Below are 21361 nucleotides of genomic sequence, written 5' to 3'. Positions count from 1 at the left end.
GAGAAAAGGGATGCCCCAACCTCCTGACATTCACTATTTAGATATTTTTAAATATTAATGATCAACATATTCCTGTAACTGCACTTCTATAATTTGTATAGTTGTAATTATAAGTGAAAATTTGTGGTAGAAAGTATTTTAGTTTTTCCAACGTTCTTTTGGACAATATGATCCATCAAAAACCTCTAACTGAGGAATTAAAACAGTATGGCCAGACATCAGCCTTGTGTATTTCTATTTTGCTTTGGCCAAATGGCATTCTGTGGCAAAATAGGTGCTCTAAAATGTGAGTGCAGCCTCACAAGGCTGAAAAAATGACTGAACTTTGTGCCTCTACTTAAAAAATTATTGGGCCACTTAATTTGCCCATAAAAAGTGAAGTTGTTCACTAATGCAGAACACTTGAAAATCTCGATGCAGACACTCACCATACACTTAAAGATGGAGACTTTAAACCACCTTTGTAAACGAGAAGCCAATTGCACAGCTGTGGGACCTATGACAGACAAAGGGGAAAAAAGTACAATACTGAGTTACACCAACCTCAAGGAGGTCCTTACCCAAGTATGCAGCAGTGGCTTGCTCTGAGTTACAGCATCAAAATTAAAGGTATTAATCTAGAAGAATTTTGACAGGAAGAAACAGAAATAAAAGATCATCTCTTACTCATGCAGGACTACATTTTTTTGACATTCTGCTCTTCAAGATAACAGCATTCTCTTCAGAGTATTTATTTTTTATTCAAGTATTCAGTTTGAAGTTAATTTCATCAAATTATAGAAGTTTGATTTATTTTCTCTCAGTATTAATAACCACTAAAAAAGCTAAAAACCACTAAAAAAGCTAAAAACCCCTAAACATTTTATTAAAATAAAACAACTAAGGGTTTCTTTCTTCATTATGTCACTCATATACATGACCAGTAATGTGTTTTCTTAAGACTCCTTGCAATGAAATACTGTAGGCAGATATAGCTTTAGGGTACTGCACAAGAAACAAACAAAAATAGAAATAAATGCTGTTTCTCTGGCCTATGACAGACTAGATAAAATGAATGCTTAAGAGAATGCTAAGCAACTGCAGCTGGTATGCAATAAGTGCACAAAGAAGAGTTTTCAATTCAAATTGAGTTACAAAACAAGATGGAAAGCACTTCTTGAGACATTTCGTGACACAGAAAAAAAACCCACACAAGTCTCCCAGTGATATAAATAAATGTGAAGCTGCAGGACGGTATGTGGAAACTCATTAGAGCATGTCTCATCAGTATGCCCAATTGAAAATGGATCATTGCAACTCATACCTTGAAAAATAAACTGCTTCTAAATATAGGACAACAGTTTCAGCAACAGTACAGCATAATGGCTCATCAAGTCCTGTGTTCTGAAGTGATGTAACAACATTTCTCATCATTTTCATGTTTTTGCATCCACTGGTATATCCACAGTGACAAATCTGGGAGGTGAAGTAGAATCATAGCAACCAGTAAAATCACAATGTGTGAACCATTCGCATTACAAGAATGGTCTTGCTTTACCATGTCCTCATTCACTTCCTATGCAACATGCATTGCTCCCCTGGGCTTTTATGCAACATTCAGTTTTATTTTCAATCAAAGGCAATTCAATTGCAGCTGCAAATAAAGCCAAATATGTGATAACATGAATTTATACATAATAACATTGCCTAACAGGCACAAACAAAAATCTGAACAGTCTGAATAGTTTGAATCTTGGCTTTACACTCTTACTTGAATGATGCTGCTCCAAACTGTCTTCTGTCTACTGATGCAGTTTGTCTTAAAATATTGGATACAGTGGTCCTGGAAGCAGTGGATATAGTATGCAGTGGAAGCAGTATGGTATCTCTACCCTCCAGCAGAACTCACAGGCTCTGTATATGACCATTTCATAACTCTATATCCTTAATATGGGAAATCTGTGATCTCAATGAGTGGTCCAGTTCTTAACTGCAAATTCCCCAAACAGTCTTCTCTCATGATGTCTCTGATTCCCCCTTAAGGTCAAACAAATATATAGATTGATGCCTTCCTCAGTCTTACCTACAATTGATTTTATGCCTGTTAATGGACCATTTTGCTCCAAACATGATAGTGATGATAGGAGTCATAACTTTGATTCTTTACTCTGTTGACAGGAACTCAAGCCCCTACTTAGTTTGAAAAACACCTGAACCACACTTTTTCAGACTATAACAGTCTGCATTTTTAAACTGTGGCTTTTTAATCCTTCAGGATTTTTTTTGTACATCACTCTGAGAAAAGGGGGTTTATGCTTTCTATCCAGCAGCTATTTTATGGGTATAAAATCCAAAGCTATCTGTTCCTTCACTGAAAAAGCAGAAACTATAAACATTTTGAAAAATAAACAACATCTGTGACAGGCTGAGGAAATAATCGTCCCTAGGCAGAGAAAATAGCATTGCCTGACTCCAACAGGGAGTTTGTCTCTGCAGGAAAAAAGAACTTGATTGTTACCCCTACATTGATCAAAATGCAAATATTCTACCTTAAAGATTGTTTCAGTCCCCTGGAATAGAGTTAATTTTCTTCCTAGCGTCTGCCACAGGGATGTGGGTTGGGTTTATGCTGAAAAGAATGTTGGTAACACAGGGATGTTTTAGTTATTGCTGAGCAGTGCTTGCACAGGTCAAAGCCTTTTCTGCTTTTCACTCTGCCCTGCCAGCAAGTGGGCTGGCAGGGCATAAGAATCTGGGAGGCAGCATGGTCAGGACAGCTGACTCGAATTGCCCAAAGAGCTATTCCATACCATAGAGTGTCATGCTCAGTACGTAAACTGGTGATTGAGTTAGCCAGGAGCAGCAAATCGCTGTGCTCAGGCATTGATCAGTGGGTGATGAGCAATTGCATTGTATATCACTTGTTCCTGGTTTTTTTTTTTCCCCACTGTGTTTTATTTCTCCCTCTCTCTCTATTTCTTATTACTATTCCATTGTTATTATTATATTTTATTTCACTTTAGCTATTAAACTGTTCTTATCTCAACCTATGACCTTTACTCCTTTTTTTGTCTGAGTTCTCCTCTCCATCTCACTCTGGGATGAATGGTAGTACATTCGTATAGTTGTTTTGTGAATCTTGGCTTTAGATACATAGACACCAGACATATGTATGAGACGTTTACGAGCTCTATATGCCAAATACTAAAAATAATAAGTTCTATTCAGGCTGCATAATTGTAGATACAGTCTGAATGTTTTGCAATAAGGGAAAGGCAAGTACTTCATCAGCAGTTTTTATCAGCAAAATATATTCAAATTGCAATTTATATTTCAGTGAAAATAGGCAAAAGCATGTGGTGACTGCAATTAACTTTTAGTTTAGTTTAGTTTATGTCCTTCTTAGAGAGGTGTGAAAATAATTTCAGCTAACTTTACTTATATGTAATCAAATTTTCCCACACAGTGTCTTCAAATTATCATGTTTTGCACATGCACATAATTTATGGAGTATCTTGTTTATTTAAGAAATTTTATCATAGGAAGACAAAAGGACAGAAAGCAGTTAACTGTATTTCAGTAGTAAGTAAAGCAAATGACTTTCAAACGGTGATGTAATTCTCTGAGGAGAAGAAAAACTAAAGTCTTTTTACTGAACAAGGTAAACTCTACTAGACCATTTGCTTAGTGATGACTCTGATGACTCAAACAGGAGAGAAAGTAAAAGGAACAGTACTGCCTCATGAAAGTGGCTGATTATATATTTTATTCTCCTCCTTCATGATCTCTATGAAAATCATCTGCCACTATGATTGCAGTGTGATGTGTAACACAGTATAGTGCCAAGAGAGGTTAATTATGGTCTGACAGATACAGAGCAAAAAGAAAGCACACCACAAAAGGCAGAAGTGCTGGTGGTGTATCTCAAGGGTTGGACTAGATGATCTTTTGAAGTCCCTTCCAACCCCTGAGATTCTGTGATTCTGTGATAACAAGATGACATAGACCATCAGCAGTTCTGTCTATTGTGGTGTGCTTTCTTTTTGCTCTTCTCATTTAGAAGAGCCTGGCTCCATCCTCCTGACACCTGCCCTTTATGTATTTGTAAACATTAATAAGATCACTCCTCAGTCTTCTCCAAACTAAAGAGCCCCAGCTCCCTCAGCCTTTCATTATGAAGAAGATGCTCCGCTCCATCATCTTGGTAGCCCTGTGCTGAACTCTCTTCAGCAGCTCCCTGTCCTTCTTGAACTGAGGGGCCCAGAACTGGACACAGTATTTCAGATGTGGTCTCACAAGGGCAGAGGGGATGGAGAATCTCTCTCGACCTACTGCCCACAGCCCTTCTAATACATCCCAGGATGCCATTGGCCTTCTTGACCACAAAAGCATATTGCTGGCTCATGGTCATCCTGCTGTCCACCAAGACCCTCAGGTCCCTTTCCCCCACTTATTGTTTTGTCTTAGCGACTTTAACTTTTGCTCTTGACAGGACTGTCTGTTCTTTCTACAGAGAAAAGTGTGTCAGCTGGCGTTGACAGTATGTTACCTTCTCCATATAAAAGGAGGACCTGTGATTTGTACAAGTCTAAAAATGAGAAACACTGTTGAGGGTTCAGAATAGTATCTAGAAATAAATGCTCTAACAATAATTGCCAAGCTCAAATTGAGCTCGAATGCCTAGGATATTTATGGAGAATAGAACAACTGAGCTGCTTAAGAACGGGATTTGCAGAAGACAGACAAATGGGAGAAGCTCTGTATTGTATTAAAGGATCTAAATCTAAGTCAGCCAATTAGGCTCAGTATATCCTAGCCACTGAAGAAATCTCATTTTCCCTTTCTCCTTTCCTGCTGTCTCTCAGTACTTAATTTCCTGTTAAACTTGTATGTCTAGCTGTTTTCAACAGTGAAAATGCAGTGCTAGAGTGGAGGACCATCATCACAGTTCGATTGTTTCAGGACAGTCATGGCAAGTCTCCATAGCTAGCTATTTTGGTCCTTTTGCTGGCTGTTTGTTGGTCATCAGTCACTGGTAAAACAGAATTGTGTAGTCTATATCCATATTGACATATGTGTTGGAATCAGAAGATAAAATACCCACTTCCCAGACCTAAGACTAATATTCTGCAGGGCTCCATAAAGATTGGTTTGGATTTGCTTAATTTAGTTTAGTCCATTTTTACTAAGCTTTGAATCATTTTCTATTCATCTAGTATAAAATTCTTATTTTAAGTGAATAGTTTAATGTAACCTCATTTAAGCTATATAGTCTTTAGGCCATAATCCATTCTACATCCATAAAATATTTCACCCTACATGAGCTATTTAAGTTATCTATAGCTTTACTTATAAGAAGGCCAGACTATAACTTGCCAGTATCTAAAGCAATATCAAGAACCAGGACCTTCAGTAGATATCTCTCCACTCTGCATGGATTAACAGTTGAATCTCTGCATATTTACTTCTTTTCTTTTGTTCATACTTATTTATTTTATATGTTACATTATAACTTTTTTTATTTTACAGTGATTTAATAATTATTATTACTCATCTTATTTCTCAGGCACGCTATTTCCTTGGCTCAGCTTCAGGTGATTCTCCATTATGAAAACTTTCTATCTAGCTGCAAAAATTGCTACTCAGCCTTCCTGAGAATTGTAACAATGACCATGACATTGTAAGGGTACAATATGGAAAGCTTCCTCCAAGGGAAGCTTTAAAGATTGATAAAAGAGAAAAAAAAATATTTAAGTTCTACCAACTGTTGCCTCTGGAGCAGTTTGAGGCAGACAAAACTAAAAAAGTATCTTTGTGGCCTGAAAACTATTGCTCATGCTGGATACAATCTGTACCATTCTAGGATTCTGTGATTTCCTTTGCACATCCCACACTGCTGGCAGTAACTTTTAAACACTCAAGGAGTCTCCTGATGGCATAGCCCACTGTTTAAACAGTACCTTTAAAACAGGCTGCTGTGCCATTCAAAGGTGTGCCAAGGCAGAAAATTGCTCTTCTAGGGTTACTCACAGTTTGCCATAGCAGCAAGAACCAAAAAAAAAAAGAATATGTGACCTGGACACTGACTCTGAAGAGAAGCTACTTATATTTGCTGGAAAAGAAAAATCATATAGATTGACTGTAATACATGTTTTTCCACTACAATATTGGTTTCAGTGTAGCCATTGCATGGAAATCATGTCAGCACAGCATATTTCAAATTGTTACCAAAAAATCTGAGTAAGAGAGAAAAATGCACCATCGTGTGCATATATACCAGTACATTCACTTCATATGCATAGCCACATGCATTCAGCAGGGCAGCACCTTTTGTGCCTTTAGCACATTTAAATCCCTAGTTATAGCCTAGACTTATGTTTCAGGAAAAAAATGCTTATCTTTTAGAAAGCCCTCAATGGCTATTCTTTCTTTTACATTACAAAAATCTGCCCATTGTATGGATTTGTGTGCAAGTCTGTATTTAGCTCTGATCTGAAGCTAAATCAGGCCTTAGTTTGTTACTCCGCCTCGGAAAAACCCCAATACCACAAAGGTTTCATATATTTCTTCTAGGTTCTCTCTCCGACACTTAAAATGCCTCTCAGAGTCTACTAATGCTTGCCTTTTATGTACTGGAAATGAATTAATATAGCAATGCTCTTAGCCACTTGTCTATTTCCTCCACCAGCTGAGATGACTTCCAGGTTATGTCTCTTCTGATCCACTCAAGCATCCAGTCAAATAGATTAAATCATAGCTTACCTGGCTTTGAATACAAAATGAAATACAGGAAGAGAAATGAGGCCCACAGTTGGATACTAGCTTCAGCTGGGAAACAGCAACACAGCCTCATCTACCTGCCTCCTACCCGAAGCTCTGATAATGCAAAATGGGTTTTCTTCCATTCTAATTCATTATCCAAGCTTATGCAGGTGATTCTGATCTCAGACAGCAAGGGCAAAAACACTCCTTCCACACTTAGACCAGCAAAAGTTGGAACTGCAGTGTCAAAACTGACTTTCAAGTGCTGCCTTTCCACAGTCACCAGTGGAGTATCAGAGAGAAGCCTCAACCTGTGTAGTCACCAGCTCCCCAGGGGAGTTACCACGTATTATTTTTTCAGTGCTATGCTGGAATAGAGCAGGTAAAGAACACAGTGATCTTGACTGGAAAACAGTGGATATATAACTTAACCACTGAGTAACTTTTCCATTGATAGTATGCTTCCTGATACAGTATCTGATAAATTTAGTAGCATCTGGATGAGAATCCTTTCCTAAACAATTTTTGCTCAGCAGAGTTTAAAATATACTGGAGGGAAATCAAGTTGCTTCCAGTAATACACTCTAAAATGATTTTGTGACTTCATTTCATGACATGAAGCACATCATAAATTTATTTCTCAAGTCTAGGATTTATGTCTACTTTACATACAAGTCACATCATAACGTGATGCAGTTTGACACACCATAATTTGTTTTTAATAATACATTGTTTCAGGGTCTGAGAGTGTCAAGCCTTTGTGTCATTTATTTATTTATTTTCCATGCAAAACTAGTGACTGCTCTGATATTACTGTAACTCTAAATTAAGCCATTTATTCAGTGCTTTGATAGGATGGGTGGAAACATATTTAGAATTTCATGATTTAAAAAAGACGAAAGTTTCCACAGGAAGACTGTGCTATCCATCACTGCATGCTTTGTACTTCTTTAGTACAAATATTTCAACAGAGCAGCACATGCCACATGGTTGTCTGAATTACATGAAGAAGGAAGGGTCTAATTAAGTTCCACTTAAATAGAAGAAAAAACTATTTTACTGTGAGGGTGAGGGAGCCCTGGCACAGGCTGCCCAGAGGGGTTGTGGAATCTCCTTCCTTGGAGGTCTTCAAGACCCGCCTGGACATGTTCCTATGCAACCTGATCTAGATGAACCTGCTTCTGCAGGGGGGTTGGACTAGATGATCTCTAAAGGTCCCTTCCAACCTACCATTCTATGACTCTATGATTCTATGTCCATAAACTCCCTAGGCCTAAGACAAAGGCAAGAGTCTGTGGAGTTATCAAAGGTATTTTTCCACTTTGTGACACACTACACTCTTTTTGTTTTTATTTTTTTTCTTTACTTGGCCAATGATGTTTACAAAAATACAAAGCCAAGGGAAACAAAATTCACTATAATTCCTCTGGCACGTCATTGAGTCCTAGTTCTGGACTCTACATAATCCCATCTCTTTTCTCTCCTTTTCTGTGGTTACAATATATTCCATCTGAACTTCTTTCATTCAGCATCTCTCTCATTTTCTTGCAGTTCTGTTATCCACAGCTATTTCTCTTTATCCTTAGTTCAGAAAAACTTGGCAAACTTACAACTACACAAAAATAATCCCCATCAGAGCTAGTATATTATTTAATGCTCACTGTTTAGAACCACAGTACTTTCATTCTGAGAGCTCTGTAATAATTCAAGCCCGCTTGAGCACTTAGGAAAGAGATTCAGATCTCTTATCCCACCTTTCTCTGGAGAAAAATTCAAGATACAAGCAATAGCCAATGTTTATTGACACTCCATTTACGCATATATTACTCATTCTAAATCTCTTTCATTTTTCTTCTTAATTTGTTTTGAAATAATATAGAATCCTTTAAGAAGAAATGTTGCATGCTGAGCTGTGATTCTTCCTGATGTGATGCCAAACAAAACAGCTTCACAAGAGGCCTAGATTTGTTTAATGTATTTCTGTCACTGCTTACCACCACAATTTACTGTGATGTGTGAGGGAGAGACCACTGCTGTAGAAGGCCACTGAGTTAAGAGAAATCTTCAGTATAAGGATCAGTTTGAAGTAAGAATATGATTCTGACCATGGCCAGTCAACAAACACAGAACTTTTACTTATGTGGGATGTGCTGAACTGCTAAGTAAAAAAAATTGTCATGTAGGCATCCTTTTCAAGATCCTGGAGGACAAATGAAGGGGGAAATCATTGTCTTTTCCAAAATAAATATCAAAATTCCCATTCACTTTGTGAAATCAGGACTTTGTCCCTTGATTGAAACCAAAATCAGTTTTGAAGCTGGGGAAGCAGATGTTTGAGCTGGGATTTGGGACACAGATTTCAAGAGTGTACGTACAATTTAGAAAACACTGGCAATTAGGAATGGAACCAGTAATTAAGCCAGCAGAAATAAAACTTCTGAGATATATTACATCATTTTAACATTAAATATCATAACCATTGTCTATGTATTTTTTTAGTGCTTCAACAGAATAAAATTTCGTACAAAGGCATTTACTATGATATCATAGAACGAACTAATGACCTGTTTAGAGAACTATTATGAAAATAATGAAGTTCAAAAGACATTTCCAAGCACTTAATATGCCTAGAATAAAATCATTTCAGTTTGACTTTATCTGAAACTCATTTCTGTATGCCTAAAACTATTGTCACAGCATAATACACAATATATTAAATTAGTACTGGGTAAGCTCGTAAGTCCGTTACATAAATTTTGTCGATATGATAAATATTAAAGCACTATTAATAGGGAATTATTTGTTATAAAATGGCATGCTGGCAAATAAAAAATGGATTAACAGAATATCTATGAAAACACAACCAAAATACTTCAGACCACTTAAGAAATAAATAACTATATAGCTTTCCACATTAAACTTCAAATTAGGAAATCCTCTAATTCAAATAAGGAAGAAATATGAGGTATACATATGTCTTGCTGTGAGAAACTGTTTGATGTATATTTACAGTAACAGTACTGCCTTCAGCACCATTTGGATGTGACTAATTTGGGCACTGAGAAGAATTTAAAAAATCTAATAAGACTAGATCAAGATTTGTGAAATAATCTACAATTTAGAGGTTAAAAAACCCAATCTGGATAAGAAGAAAGAAAAAGGGGGTTTGGTGTTTCTGTGAGCAAACAATTGGATTTTGTTCTGGTTTGTTTAAATCCATGGAAGTTTCTTGATGTTCAGTATCTGGAAAAATTAAGCCATTTAATTACCTTCCTAAAGTTGCTTAATCTCAAGTCCTTGATTTCTGTTTGAAACTTGGTGCTTTTGACCTGTAACAGTTTGACTGGGGGTAAAGGGGGAGACTTAGCAGAATCTCCTATAGACAACCTACTGCCCACACTGCATCAGGTCACTACATTTTTCCCGCACCCATTGGGTTAAAAAAATAAATTTAAGCTTAAAATCGAATGAAATGATAAAGGAGATTTTATACAACAGGAAACCAAGCCTTTTGTTTGCATACAGGAATATTTCCAAATAGTAAGTGGAAAAACAAGTTTAAAAAAAGGAAAGATGAGTTCCAGAGGTTATCAAACTGTTGAATTTTCAGGTTTTCTGACCCCTTTCTTCCCCGTAGATACTCTTGCTATAATGTGGACCATGTATATTAAAAATCACTGGAGCAAAATCAAAATATTCATCTTTCATTAGAGAATTTATATATTTGATGCAGTGTAAATTCTTTAGAGTGTGCACTAGATGTAAGAATGTTATCTTTCTATTGAATATTTCTTCTTTTCTATGAAAAGGAAAGTTTACATGTATTGAAGTCCGATTTCACCTTGAGAGGCAGATGGGTTACTATCTTATCCAGATGTACATACCAAGTCTCTTGATTGTCATTCTCTCCTGGGTGTCATTTTGGATCAACATGGATGCAGCTCCAGCCAGAGTGGCTTTAGGCATAACAACTGTACTGACCATGACAACACAAAGCTCAGGTTCACGAGCATCTCTTCCAAAGGTAGGCAGATATTCTTTTGTTTGTACTCAGATTAGTACAAAGTCATAATGCTATGTGACAAATAAACACCTTCAGTCAACCTTATGTGTTTTAATTATTTGCATTTAGGCATCATCTAAAGGAAATATTAGGGGTTTTGTTGAGTGGCCAATCAAACATATTCTATGTCTCCCTTGTATCAACTGTTTAGGCAACTGTGTATTTAATAAACTTCATAAATCTCTGCAAGTGATGAAAGCGATATTATTCAGTACTGTAGAAATGTTACTTAGCAGTTGACTAGCTTGTCCTTTTCCAGATTCCAGTATCTGACAACTTGATACCAGATAGGACTGAATTTCTAAAGGTCATATATTCTAACTTGTTCGTAATGGTATTCCTTTCTCGAAACCTGCCCTCATTATGAATCAACTCATTACAAACATATTTACATTAAAATGTAGAAAATTGTGAAGATAACAGCTCCAAATAATTGTATAAAGAGTGGATCACTATACAACACAATTAGCTTAAACTATATTTCTATGATTAACTGTTTACATTTTTGGGCATGTTATTGTTTTAAAGATTTTATTTTTCATTTTAAGAGTTATTCCTTGACCATCTTCATGTGCAATAGCAGTTAATAAGAAATGAAATGTATATGATGTTTCATGTACAATAATACACAAAGTCCACTTCTGTATTATTTATAAGACAGTATTTTTAGGTTGGCTAACTAAAATAGAAACCCCTAACAGAGATGAATGTGTTTTATGCTTCAAATAGACGAAGAAAACAAATAAGAAAATAGAATGCTATGAAAGCTCAGAAAAGCAAGAATTTATGAGGTTACCAAAGAGAGCTACAGATATTTTTTGTCACATTTTTGAAGCCTAAAGCTAGTTATGTTGGCTTATATGAAAAAGATCTTGTAAATCTTAACACAGAGACAGAACAGGCTCTACATTCCTTGTTCAGACTCTGTCCTGCAAATAAGCTTGCAATGAGTTCATCTACTCCGTAATTGATTTTCAGTACTTCAATTGGGTAAAAATTACAGGACTAAATTGAACCTTTGCCTTTGACTTACCATGCCTATATCAGTAAAGAATGAATGTACCAGAGTTCTCCATCTGTCTCCCTTCTATTCCAGGATCTTTAAATCAGATCCGTTATAACACGGGAATTTGGTTTGTCACAAAATACACAGTACACAAGAAGGAAGTTAATGATGTAAGCAAGAAATCTATTTTGTGTAAGACTATATTCTGAAAAATAATATTTAACATATCGATTTAATTGTTGTCTCTGTTATTATCTAGCTTTCATGTTAAGTATTGTTTAATAAAAGTAGTGTTGGGATGTGGAGATATTAATGCACTTCCTCCTGACATGAAATACTAAACTTAACATCTGTGGTTTTAACATATTCAGTCTTCTGCTCTATTCTCTCCATAGGTGTCATATGTCAAAGCAATTGACATCTGGATGGCTGTGTGTCTGCTCTTTGTATTTTCTGCACTTCTGGAGTACGCAGCTGTAAACTTTGTGTCAAGGCAGCATAAAGAACTTCTGCGATTCCGTCGCAAGAGGAAGAAGAGTAAGGTAAAATTAACAGTATTCACATTTTTGAAAGAGTCTAAGATTTATTTATGCCAGGATCTAGGGTTAATTTGGTAAACAGAGTGCAGCTTAGAGGGGCTATATAAATAAAATGGCAGCATGGAATGAAATTCACTATAGGCAGAGGGTCACTACAAGGACTATGCACTGCATAAATCCAACTTGAATTCCCAAAAGAAGGATTAAGATGGATTTAAACAAGGCATGGGCCATGTGGGAGCCATCTGCACAAGCATGAATGTCACTCTGTTAGAAGAGTTAGATTATACTTCAGCAGATGAATGTTACTGGTACTTGCAGCAGTTTGTACTATATTGAGATGCAACAAATAATATTTCCTGATTCCTAGTATTCCATTTAAAGCCTAAACAGTTGTGTTTCACATAAATATTTTTTTAATGTAAAAAATACTTAGTTAATACTACTGGTGGAAGAATAAATATTTTACTTTAAAAGACTGAGAATTTTATTTTTTCTTTCTATCATCAATTTACTGTAAATTGTTCATACAACTAGTAAGAAACTTTAATACAGATAAGGTTACTAATATTCATTTTATAGCTGAAGCTTGCTAGACTACTAGCAAAATAAGTTGCTACCAATGTAAATAGGCAAACAGGTAAGTCTACAGGTTTGAATTCGGCAATCCACAGTTAAATCAAGAAATAAACAAAATTTCCATAACAATATGTAACTCTTGCTTCTGATTTTTCAAACAGTAAATATTTCTCCAACTTACTCATTAGTATGCCCACCACTACTGTTCTGCTGAGCCTTTCCACTGGCTCTCAGTCACTATCTAGAATAAGAAATACATGAAATACATGAAACTCTGACCATAGTAATATGACTCAGCTCATCCATCTTTTTTTCCTGGGGACTTACCTCAAACTGCCTACGTCACAAGAAGATGTTTTACAGGTTGTTTCCTTTTACTTAGAAGATACTGAAAATCTGTAATGCTGTAAAGCTTACCTAAGCAGTCTTTGCTAGCACAACTCCATGTTAAAAAGACTGGCTGGAGAATCAAATGAAAATCACATATTCATACATTTGCCTGTTCTGTGTACTGAATCTTAGACTTCTTCAGATGCAGAAAGAAACTCATGTACTGTAGCCTTAAGAATGATTCAGACTGCATATCTCTGCTTTCATCATTTGTCCCTGTGAAAAAAATGTGCTTTTTTTTTCCTTTTGCTAACAACAGAAGAAAAAAAATACTTTCTGAGATTCACAAGGGGAAAGCAGCATTTTTGTGACAGGGTGTTTGCTTTTGAAATATGACAGCTCTCTAAAAGCTGCTTAAAGGTTTGGAATGGGAGGAATGGAACAGGTAGAGATTGATTTTCAGACGGGCCAGGTGAGCCACCACAAACGTGTCATGTGTCAAATACAAACATTTGTGATGATATATTATACAACTATACTTTTAGTTCATTCTCTTTTTTCATCACTTCTGATAATGTCTTCTGGATCTCAGGCAAATTTATCATAATCAACTTTTGTGATACCTGTTCACTTCCTTAAATACATGTCAGTTATTATAACCACAGGGTTAGAAACTGGCAGATAATACTACCTTCCTTCATCAGAATCAAACTAGATCTCTTTCTAGCTCTTACCAAGACTTCATGCTCAACAGAGACACTTCTTCAGCAATCACAATCAGTCAAATTTCAGCTTAGAGATATGTGAGCAAGGATCCACAATACATAAAGCATTTATAACAGAAGCCCACTTAACAAAAAATTATACACATGAATAGCACCATTGACCTGTTTTGCTGGATCAGTATTCAACATCATGGTATTTCTGGATTCCCACTTAAAGTCCTTATTCTAATTTTACACTAGACAAACTTCTAGCTTCAGATAGGTTGCCTGCTAGGTTCTCATAAAATTAGAGCATTACATTTAGAGATGACAGGGTCTATAATAAAGAATCAAGTACTGTCCTTAAATTCTGAAGGATGAAGACATGCATTTCAATGCTTTTCTTCATAACATACCCAGGTGAGGCTATTAACTACATTCAGAGGTATATGGCTTTCCCTTCTTCCCTGTGTGTTTCATCACAAAATGGGTTTCTCAGTCTAAATTTAATAAAAAATGCTTTGTTCTCATACAAGATTATGATTTTGACAAACAGACATTTTTTTTCTGAAAAGATTAATTTAAATGAATGTTTCTTGAGTCCAGTTCTATGTAGAATGAGAGCTCCTGGCCAGAGTTAACCTTTAAGAATATACCTTCTCAACCTCTAGAGACAACTCAGCTAATCGCTTCTCTTTTTTCTGTGTTTTGTTGGATTATTCTTTGCCCAACAAGTATACCAGACCTTGAAATGTTGCAGCTCTTATCTCTTAAAAAAAATTGGATCACCTCCCAAAAGCTCTGGTATAAAAATAATAAATGATGACTTATGGAATAAAGTTAATAACTAGCCTTACTTATCACAAATATTGCTATTTATTCTCCACATTTTCTAAAATGAAATGCAGGCCCTAGGATCATGAGTCAAATTAACTTGTGTTTCCTTTCTCTTTCAAAGTCACCTACTATAGCTCATGATTATAATAAACTTTAAAATAAACTTCAGAGACTTCCTTGAAAATTAAATCCTCTTTCTTTTCAAAGTGAAAACTGTTGTTCCCTGCAATCTGTTCCAATGGTTTAGAAAGTTTTTTACTCATGATTTTTTTGGCCTGCCATGGCTTGTTTAGAAGGAGCATAGAGAAAAGACTGCTTCATTTCTTTACATAGCTATTTGCGTATTTCCATTCTTTTTTTTCAATATTCCCAGTTGGTACAGTTTTGTGGGTTTTCTTCTCCTTCCCTGGAAATTCTCCTAAGTCCATAGAATTTCACAAAACTGTGTTTGCAACATGTCACCTAGACAGTAACAGTTGAGAGCAGTCAAAGGATCACATCATGTAAGCTATATAGTTAATGTTTATACACACCAGTTTGCCATTTGCCTTTTTAACAAGTATGGTATTGACCCAAATCAAGACTGTGATCTTCCGTAACTCATTCACTCATTCCGTAACATTCACTTTCTATCTTGCTTGTGAAGCTGATTACATCTCACCAAATGTAGAACCTTGTATTTGCACTTGCTGACATTTCTCCTGTATTTTTCACACTTTCTCCAAAGCACTGAATTCAATTTGAACTCTTATTCTCAAACAAATTCACAGTTTTTCCCAGGATAGAGTCTTTTGTAAACTTAATTGAAATGATGTGTTATTCTTTCTCAGTGTTGATTAAAATGACAGAAGTACTGACATATCTCTTTTAAAAACCACCATCGAACTCAGGTAAAACCCCTGCAGAGTGTAGCAAACAAAATCTGCTGAGTTTTATGGAAAAATACAGTGTTATACAAAATGCAATTATATACAGAGTTGCATCAAGACATTTTGTCATCTGAAGCTCACCTATCTTTGTCATTTTCCTTATGCTTTTTTCACCTGTAGTTACTTCCTTTTACAACATCTAGCATATTTGCAGTCTACCTTCCCAGACAGCAGCAACAGCAACATCCAAGGCAATTCTTAGGTATAACTGCACCCTCTGGCTGCCATTTCTATAGTTGTAAGTATGGGCCTCCCTCAATGACTCCAAATAACTGAAAGGCATTTTTTTTTTTCAGATGCCCAATGCCATTTGAACAGAATTAATGAACATTTTGAAGTGTCTGGGATTGTGTTCTAAATACATCTATAAGTCAAAACTCTTATTCCAATATAATACGCACCTTTTCTGTTGCTGTTTATCAATAGACATCACAATAAGCATAGGAGATTTTTCAAAAAGGATAGAATGTCTTTATGATTACACAAATGGAATAATGAATCTTCAGAATGAGGGAATTTTGGTTCCCAATTTGATTCTTTGTTTGGAAGTCAATATATGATCCATAGTGCTTTGACTATGTCGGAGAAAAAAGTCTGGACAATGAACACAACCAGTTCACAGTTTTATATTACTAATGTGATGGAAACCTGTCTTCAGAGTGAAAAAATATTAATTATTCATTTATAATGACACTCCTTTGGATCTTGACTGACAAAAGGAAAACCTAGCAGAATTACAAGTCATATAGGGATACTGAAACATCCCTACAATCAGTGCTTTTTTTTAGTCACATTTACACTACATGGGGAAAATCATTACCTGTGTACATATACCAAACAACACCTGGATTTTAGATTAGCTTTTAAGATATTCAGCTTTCAGGAATAGTCAATCTTTTAATTCTATTTTCAAAAATCTAAAGATCACCGTATCTTTAGTGAGGAAAATAGACATGTAAAATAGATTCTCTTTAATGGTAATCACATTTCTTTTCTTTTGTTTTCTTTTTGGTCAACCCATCCGTTTTGATGAAAGTATTTTGAGGGAGTTCTTGATGGAAATGAAATCAGTGAATCATTGCAGCATAGCAATGGCTTGAGATGTACAGGACCTATAGACGGGACTTTGCCTCAAATCTACAGTACAAATTTAAGGGTAAACTATGAAGAAGATGTCCCATTTGTCATAATGTGATATCCAATCATCAATAGAGGCCCTGTCCTTTTGTCTGAAATAATGTCTTCCCATGTGCACTCCATATACCTTCATTCCTACGTGTTATGTGATGACGTGAAATGTTTATAAAGCTATCTGTCTTTTTATTTCATTATTTATTTTGATCTGTTTGAATCTGAATTAAAGCATAGCATTAAAATTTTACTTTTTGCAACTTCAAAGAAACACTGACATCAGTTCAAAGATAAATCAATTCTTACCAGATGAGCATATAAAACAAGCTCATTAAAGAGCAAAACAATTCAATAACAGTTTTCTTCTCAAAAGAGTAAAAACCATAGTATTCAGTTATCAAAGCAAGGCCTCAAATAAGTCTTCAAGCTGTTACCATAACCTACAGTCAAAAGGCTATAGAGCTATTTTTAGTCCTTATGTATATTACCCCTCAAGAGAAATGTATTACTAAGTATGAGGACAGAATACATTGTAGTCACAGGACTAAACTGACAGCTTCCTAATACCTTATAGCTAAGTATTTTGTAGAACAAAGTTGATATAAAAATAAACTAATTGTACTTATTTCTATCAGGCCTCCAAAGAATACTAACTTTCTAAATAAAAATGGTTATCTAAATTTATTTCCTCCCAGTAATTTTGAAATGATTATTTATATATAGCTGTGTGTATATATATATATATATATAAATAAGCAGAATAACTTTCAAATTGTTAACGTCAGTCAGATGTGCGAAAAGCCCATTCATGTTGAAACTCTTATTAAAGTTCATTCATAACAATCTTAAAGCTTTACCAGAAATCAATAACAACTCATTAGTTTTCTTTAGTGATGATACACTAAAAAAATACACAAAAGATACACAAAATCCATTTCCTTATTACATTAAAAACCAAAAAAATCTACCAAAATGCATGACTTTTTTTAAGAAGATTCCCTGTCCAGATTCACTATTGGGACATACAGGGTTCTTCCCTTAGATGATTTCAGCAATTGTGGACTTAGACATGTGCAGCATGAGAAATATTTTGAGTTCAAAAGGAGTGTAGCCCTGTAGTCAAGACAACTGACAAAAAGAAGTGATGTGACATTGACAAAAGCACCAAATAATAATAGTAACTGCATCTTTTTTACTGTATACGAGCACTCTCAAATATGAACCTGAGGCCAAATTCACAACTATTCTCCATTATAAATCCCCTGAAAAACTTGCAGAACCATATTTTTGCATATTCCAGCTAGTATCCCTGGAAAGAGTCATGGTGATGTCTGTCATATTACAATGCTACATTAGGTGTCCTTTCCTGCATATCCATTAGCCCTAGCACTTTGATGTGACTTGACAGGCTCCAGCCATCCTGCATGTCCTCATGTAGGTGCCATCTAAATGACACTGGCTAGTAATGATAGACTCCTAGAAGGACCTTCCCATCACTTTCTCAACCACAGAAGGAATTTCCAAACAGATTTCTCACAAACTAAATTCAGGATGTCTGCAAGCAAAAATAATAAACAGTGACTTGGCCTTTAAAACTATTCTAGGAGATTGTTCAATTCAGTTAAGCATAGAACAGATAGCAAAGTCTTAGGATACAGTGCCTCATCTTGAAGCATTATTTTACACAAGCATTATTTTTCTGGAGAAGCATAAAAACATTTAAATCCCGAATTGTATATATGAACGTGTTTAAATGGCAACTTCAGTGTAAATTCTCACAGTCCATGTATTTGTAAATCCTGTAAACTGAAATACAACACTACAACTCTTCTGGAATACAAAAACTATAAAGATGTCAATTCACATTCTTTTCTGACAGTAGAGGAAAGCTATTGTGATCTTTGTTAGATCTTTGTTTTATCACGTCATCAAATAATGATGCTGTCATTTTGTATTTCTGTTATTCATTTCCATATTGAAGTCAGTCAGTGATTTTTCCTCCTCCTTTTCTTTCATTTTTTTTTCTTTATTTTTTAATAGAATAAATCTAATAGAGATTTGAAGCATAGTAGTTTCAGTCAACTGTATCAGACTTTAGGTTTATTCAGTTTATATATATGAAAAAGTATTGCTGTTGAGTAATAACTACAGCTCTACCGTATGCTCATGATGATTGATAACTAGTTCATTTAAAACAGTAATTGATCTGCATTCTTTTGTACTCTTTTGTACATAACTTATTCAACTAATATTGGTAGTAAGTTGTAACTATTTAAACAAAGTAATTAACAATGGTTCTTCTAGCACATGCTACTTAATCAAAACTTTAAATATGCTTATAATTAATTCTCCATTCCAAAACATTTTCAGATTTTCCAAATGTCACAGGCATTTTTACAATTTAAAATTTGTGAGTTTCGATTCAAAGTGTGTTCACTGAGAACACAAAATCTGGAAAACAAAAAGTTCCATTTAAATTTAAGGAAAAACTTCTTTCCTGTGAGGGTAAGAGAGCCCTGGAACAGGTTGCCCGGGGAGGTTGTGGAGTCTCCTTCTCTGGAGGTTTTCAAAACCTAGCTGGACCCATTCCTGTGTGACCTGATCTGGGCAGACCTGCTTGAGCAGAGGGGTTGGACCAGATGAACTTTAGAGGTCCCTTCCAACCCCTACCATTCTGTCATTCTGTGAGAAATTACATTTGTTTGAGGTAAGAGGTTTAAAGAAAACAAAAATGCTTCCAAATTACTCAACTGAAACACTAATTATTTGACTTGCTTTATCAAAGAAATATTACCTTTTATTTGAGCCTAATCCAGGAAAAGTTTCAAAATATCAAAAATATTCTTACAAAAGGAAAATTGCTGCTCTTTTTTATATACTTATGGACATTCTTTTAAAAAATAGTTAAGGAGGAACATATACATAATACTTTGTCATAAAAGTCTAGATCTTAAAGCAACTAGGCTAAATTAAGACAGGATGAATAGGAAATCAGTAATTAAAAAACTGTGAATGCCATAAAAAACACATGACTACCCTTGAATAGCATACACAGTTGAAGGAATATACTGAAACACATTTCAGGATCAAATTTAGCCCTGGCTTCACACTCTATGCATCATTTATTTGCCTGCATTTGAAAATACCTATAATCAAATAAACAGAAGCATAAAATGTCTCCAGACAAATGCCACATTCTTGAAATGCATGCTATGAAAAAAATGTATATCTTCATATAATCTACTTTTGTTTCTGTGACATGCGATTAAAAAACACTTTCTTTTATAACTCCCTGAATTCAGAAGGTCTTTGCCAGTTTTCCCCTGACTCTACAGAAGAATGAGTCAGCAGAAAAATCTGGCCTTTCTTTTTCATTCACTTTATTTTATGAGGGAATTTGTGTACTACTCTCTTTATGTGATATATTCACAAGGAATAGCAGAAATAAGGTATATGAATAGGATTAGCTAAACATTCAATAACCAAATAGGCAGAACTATCACTAATATAATCAATGTCAACATCATTACTGCTGGTACGATCAGTATCTTTAGAGGCCAGGATCCCTTTTTATTAAGCAACATACAGAGTTAATGGTGATTGTCTAAAAGACTAGTGTGAAGTTTGCACAGTTGAAGCCTGTAAATGGGGAAAATCAAAACAAATCAGAAATTGTGTGCTTAATACCACTAGCTTACTAAGATTTTTCTCTAAATAGATTGCTGAATCTACATACAAATAGGAAAATTCTGTGCTTGTTAAAGCTGCTGCAATAATTTTGACAGACACTGATAGGGCTGAAATTTCAACCAGCTAAGATAAAATTGTGGATTCAAGAAGTCACTGAGGTAATGGTGCAATACTTAGGAGCTGGTAAGATTCCTGTAAATAAAAAGAAAAAACACAACTTAATGCCTTTTTGCTTTTTTTCCCTTTTTTTCAACAGGATGATGACGTAAGGGAAAGTCAGTTTAGCTTTACAGCATATGGAGTGAGCCCATGTCTGCAAGCAAAAGATGGAGTGACACAAAAGGGGCCAAATAATCCTGTTCAACCTACACCGAAAAGCCCAGATGAGATGAGAAAGGTATTCATTGACCGGGCCAAGAAGATAGACACAATATCAAGAGCTTGTTTCCCATTAGCCTTTCTGATTTTCAATATTTTTTATTGGGTAATTTACAAAATCATCAGGCATGAGGACATTCACCAATAATAAGAGTAAGGCTTGCAGTGCATATGGATCTGGCTGTCATGTTCAACAGAATCCTTTCTGTTAGAAATGTGCTTCAGAAGAATGATTGAAACTTGAAAGCATTGAGGAGAGGTGAGAAAAGATCCTGCACGACCTGCACTGCCCAGCTACAGTGGAACGGAAGAATGACACCCAACAAAGATACGTCTGCTATTGCAAACTTTCTGTGTCAAACTAAATATTAACTTTTTCATTGTAAATCACTCTGTAGTGAACCTTTACTGACAAGTATTTATACATACTGTTA

At 35.4% G+C, this 21361-nt stretch overlaps 1 protein-coding gene across 1 annotated transcript in view; it reads left to right on the top strand.

The window, feature by feature from the left end:
- Nucleotides 1–21075, top strand: part of GLRA3 (glycine receptor alpha 3) — an 82268-nt gene extending 61193 nt beyond the window's left edge. Inside the window, exons 7-10 of the mRNA XM_061993114.1 lie at nucleotides 10551–10765; nucleotides 12206–12352; nucleotides 16765–16884; nucleotides 20806–21075. Of these exons, the coding sequence (XP_061849098.1) occupies nucleotides 10551–10765; nucleotides 12206–12352; nucleotides 16765–16884; nucleotides 20806–21075 (752 nt within the window). The remainder of the gene's footprint in view (nucleotides 1–10550; nucleotides 10766–12205; nucleotides 12353–16764; nucleotides 16885–20805) is intronic.
- Nucleotides 21076–21361: the final 286 nt, after the last annotated feature.

Source organism: Colius striatus, chromosome 3 (genome assembly GCF_028858725.1).
Source record: "Colius striatus isolate bColStr4 chromosome 3, bColStr4.1.hap1, whole genome shotgun sequence".
Lineage (NCBI taxonomy): Eukaryota > Metazoa > Chordata > Aves > Coliiformes > Coliidae > Colius > Colius striatus.
The sequence above is the reverse complement of the archived record's forward strand: the minus strand, read 5'-3'. Positions and strand labels throughout refer to the sequence as shown.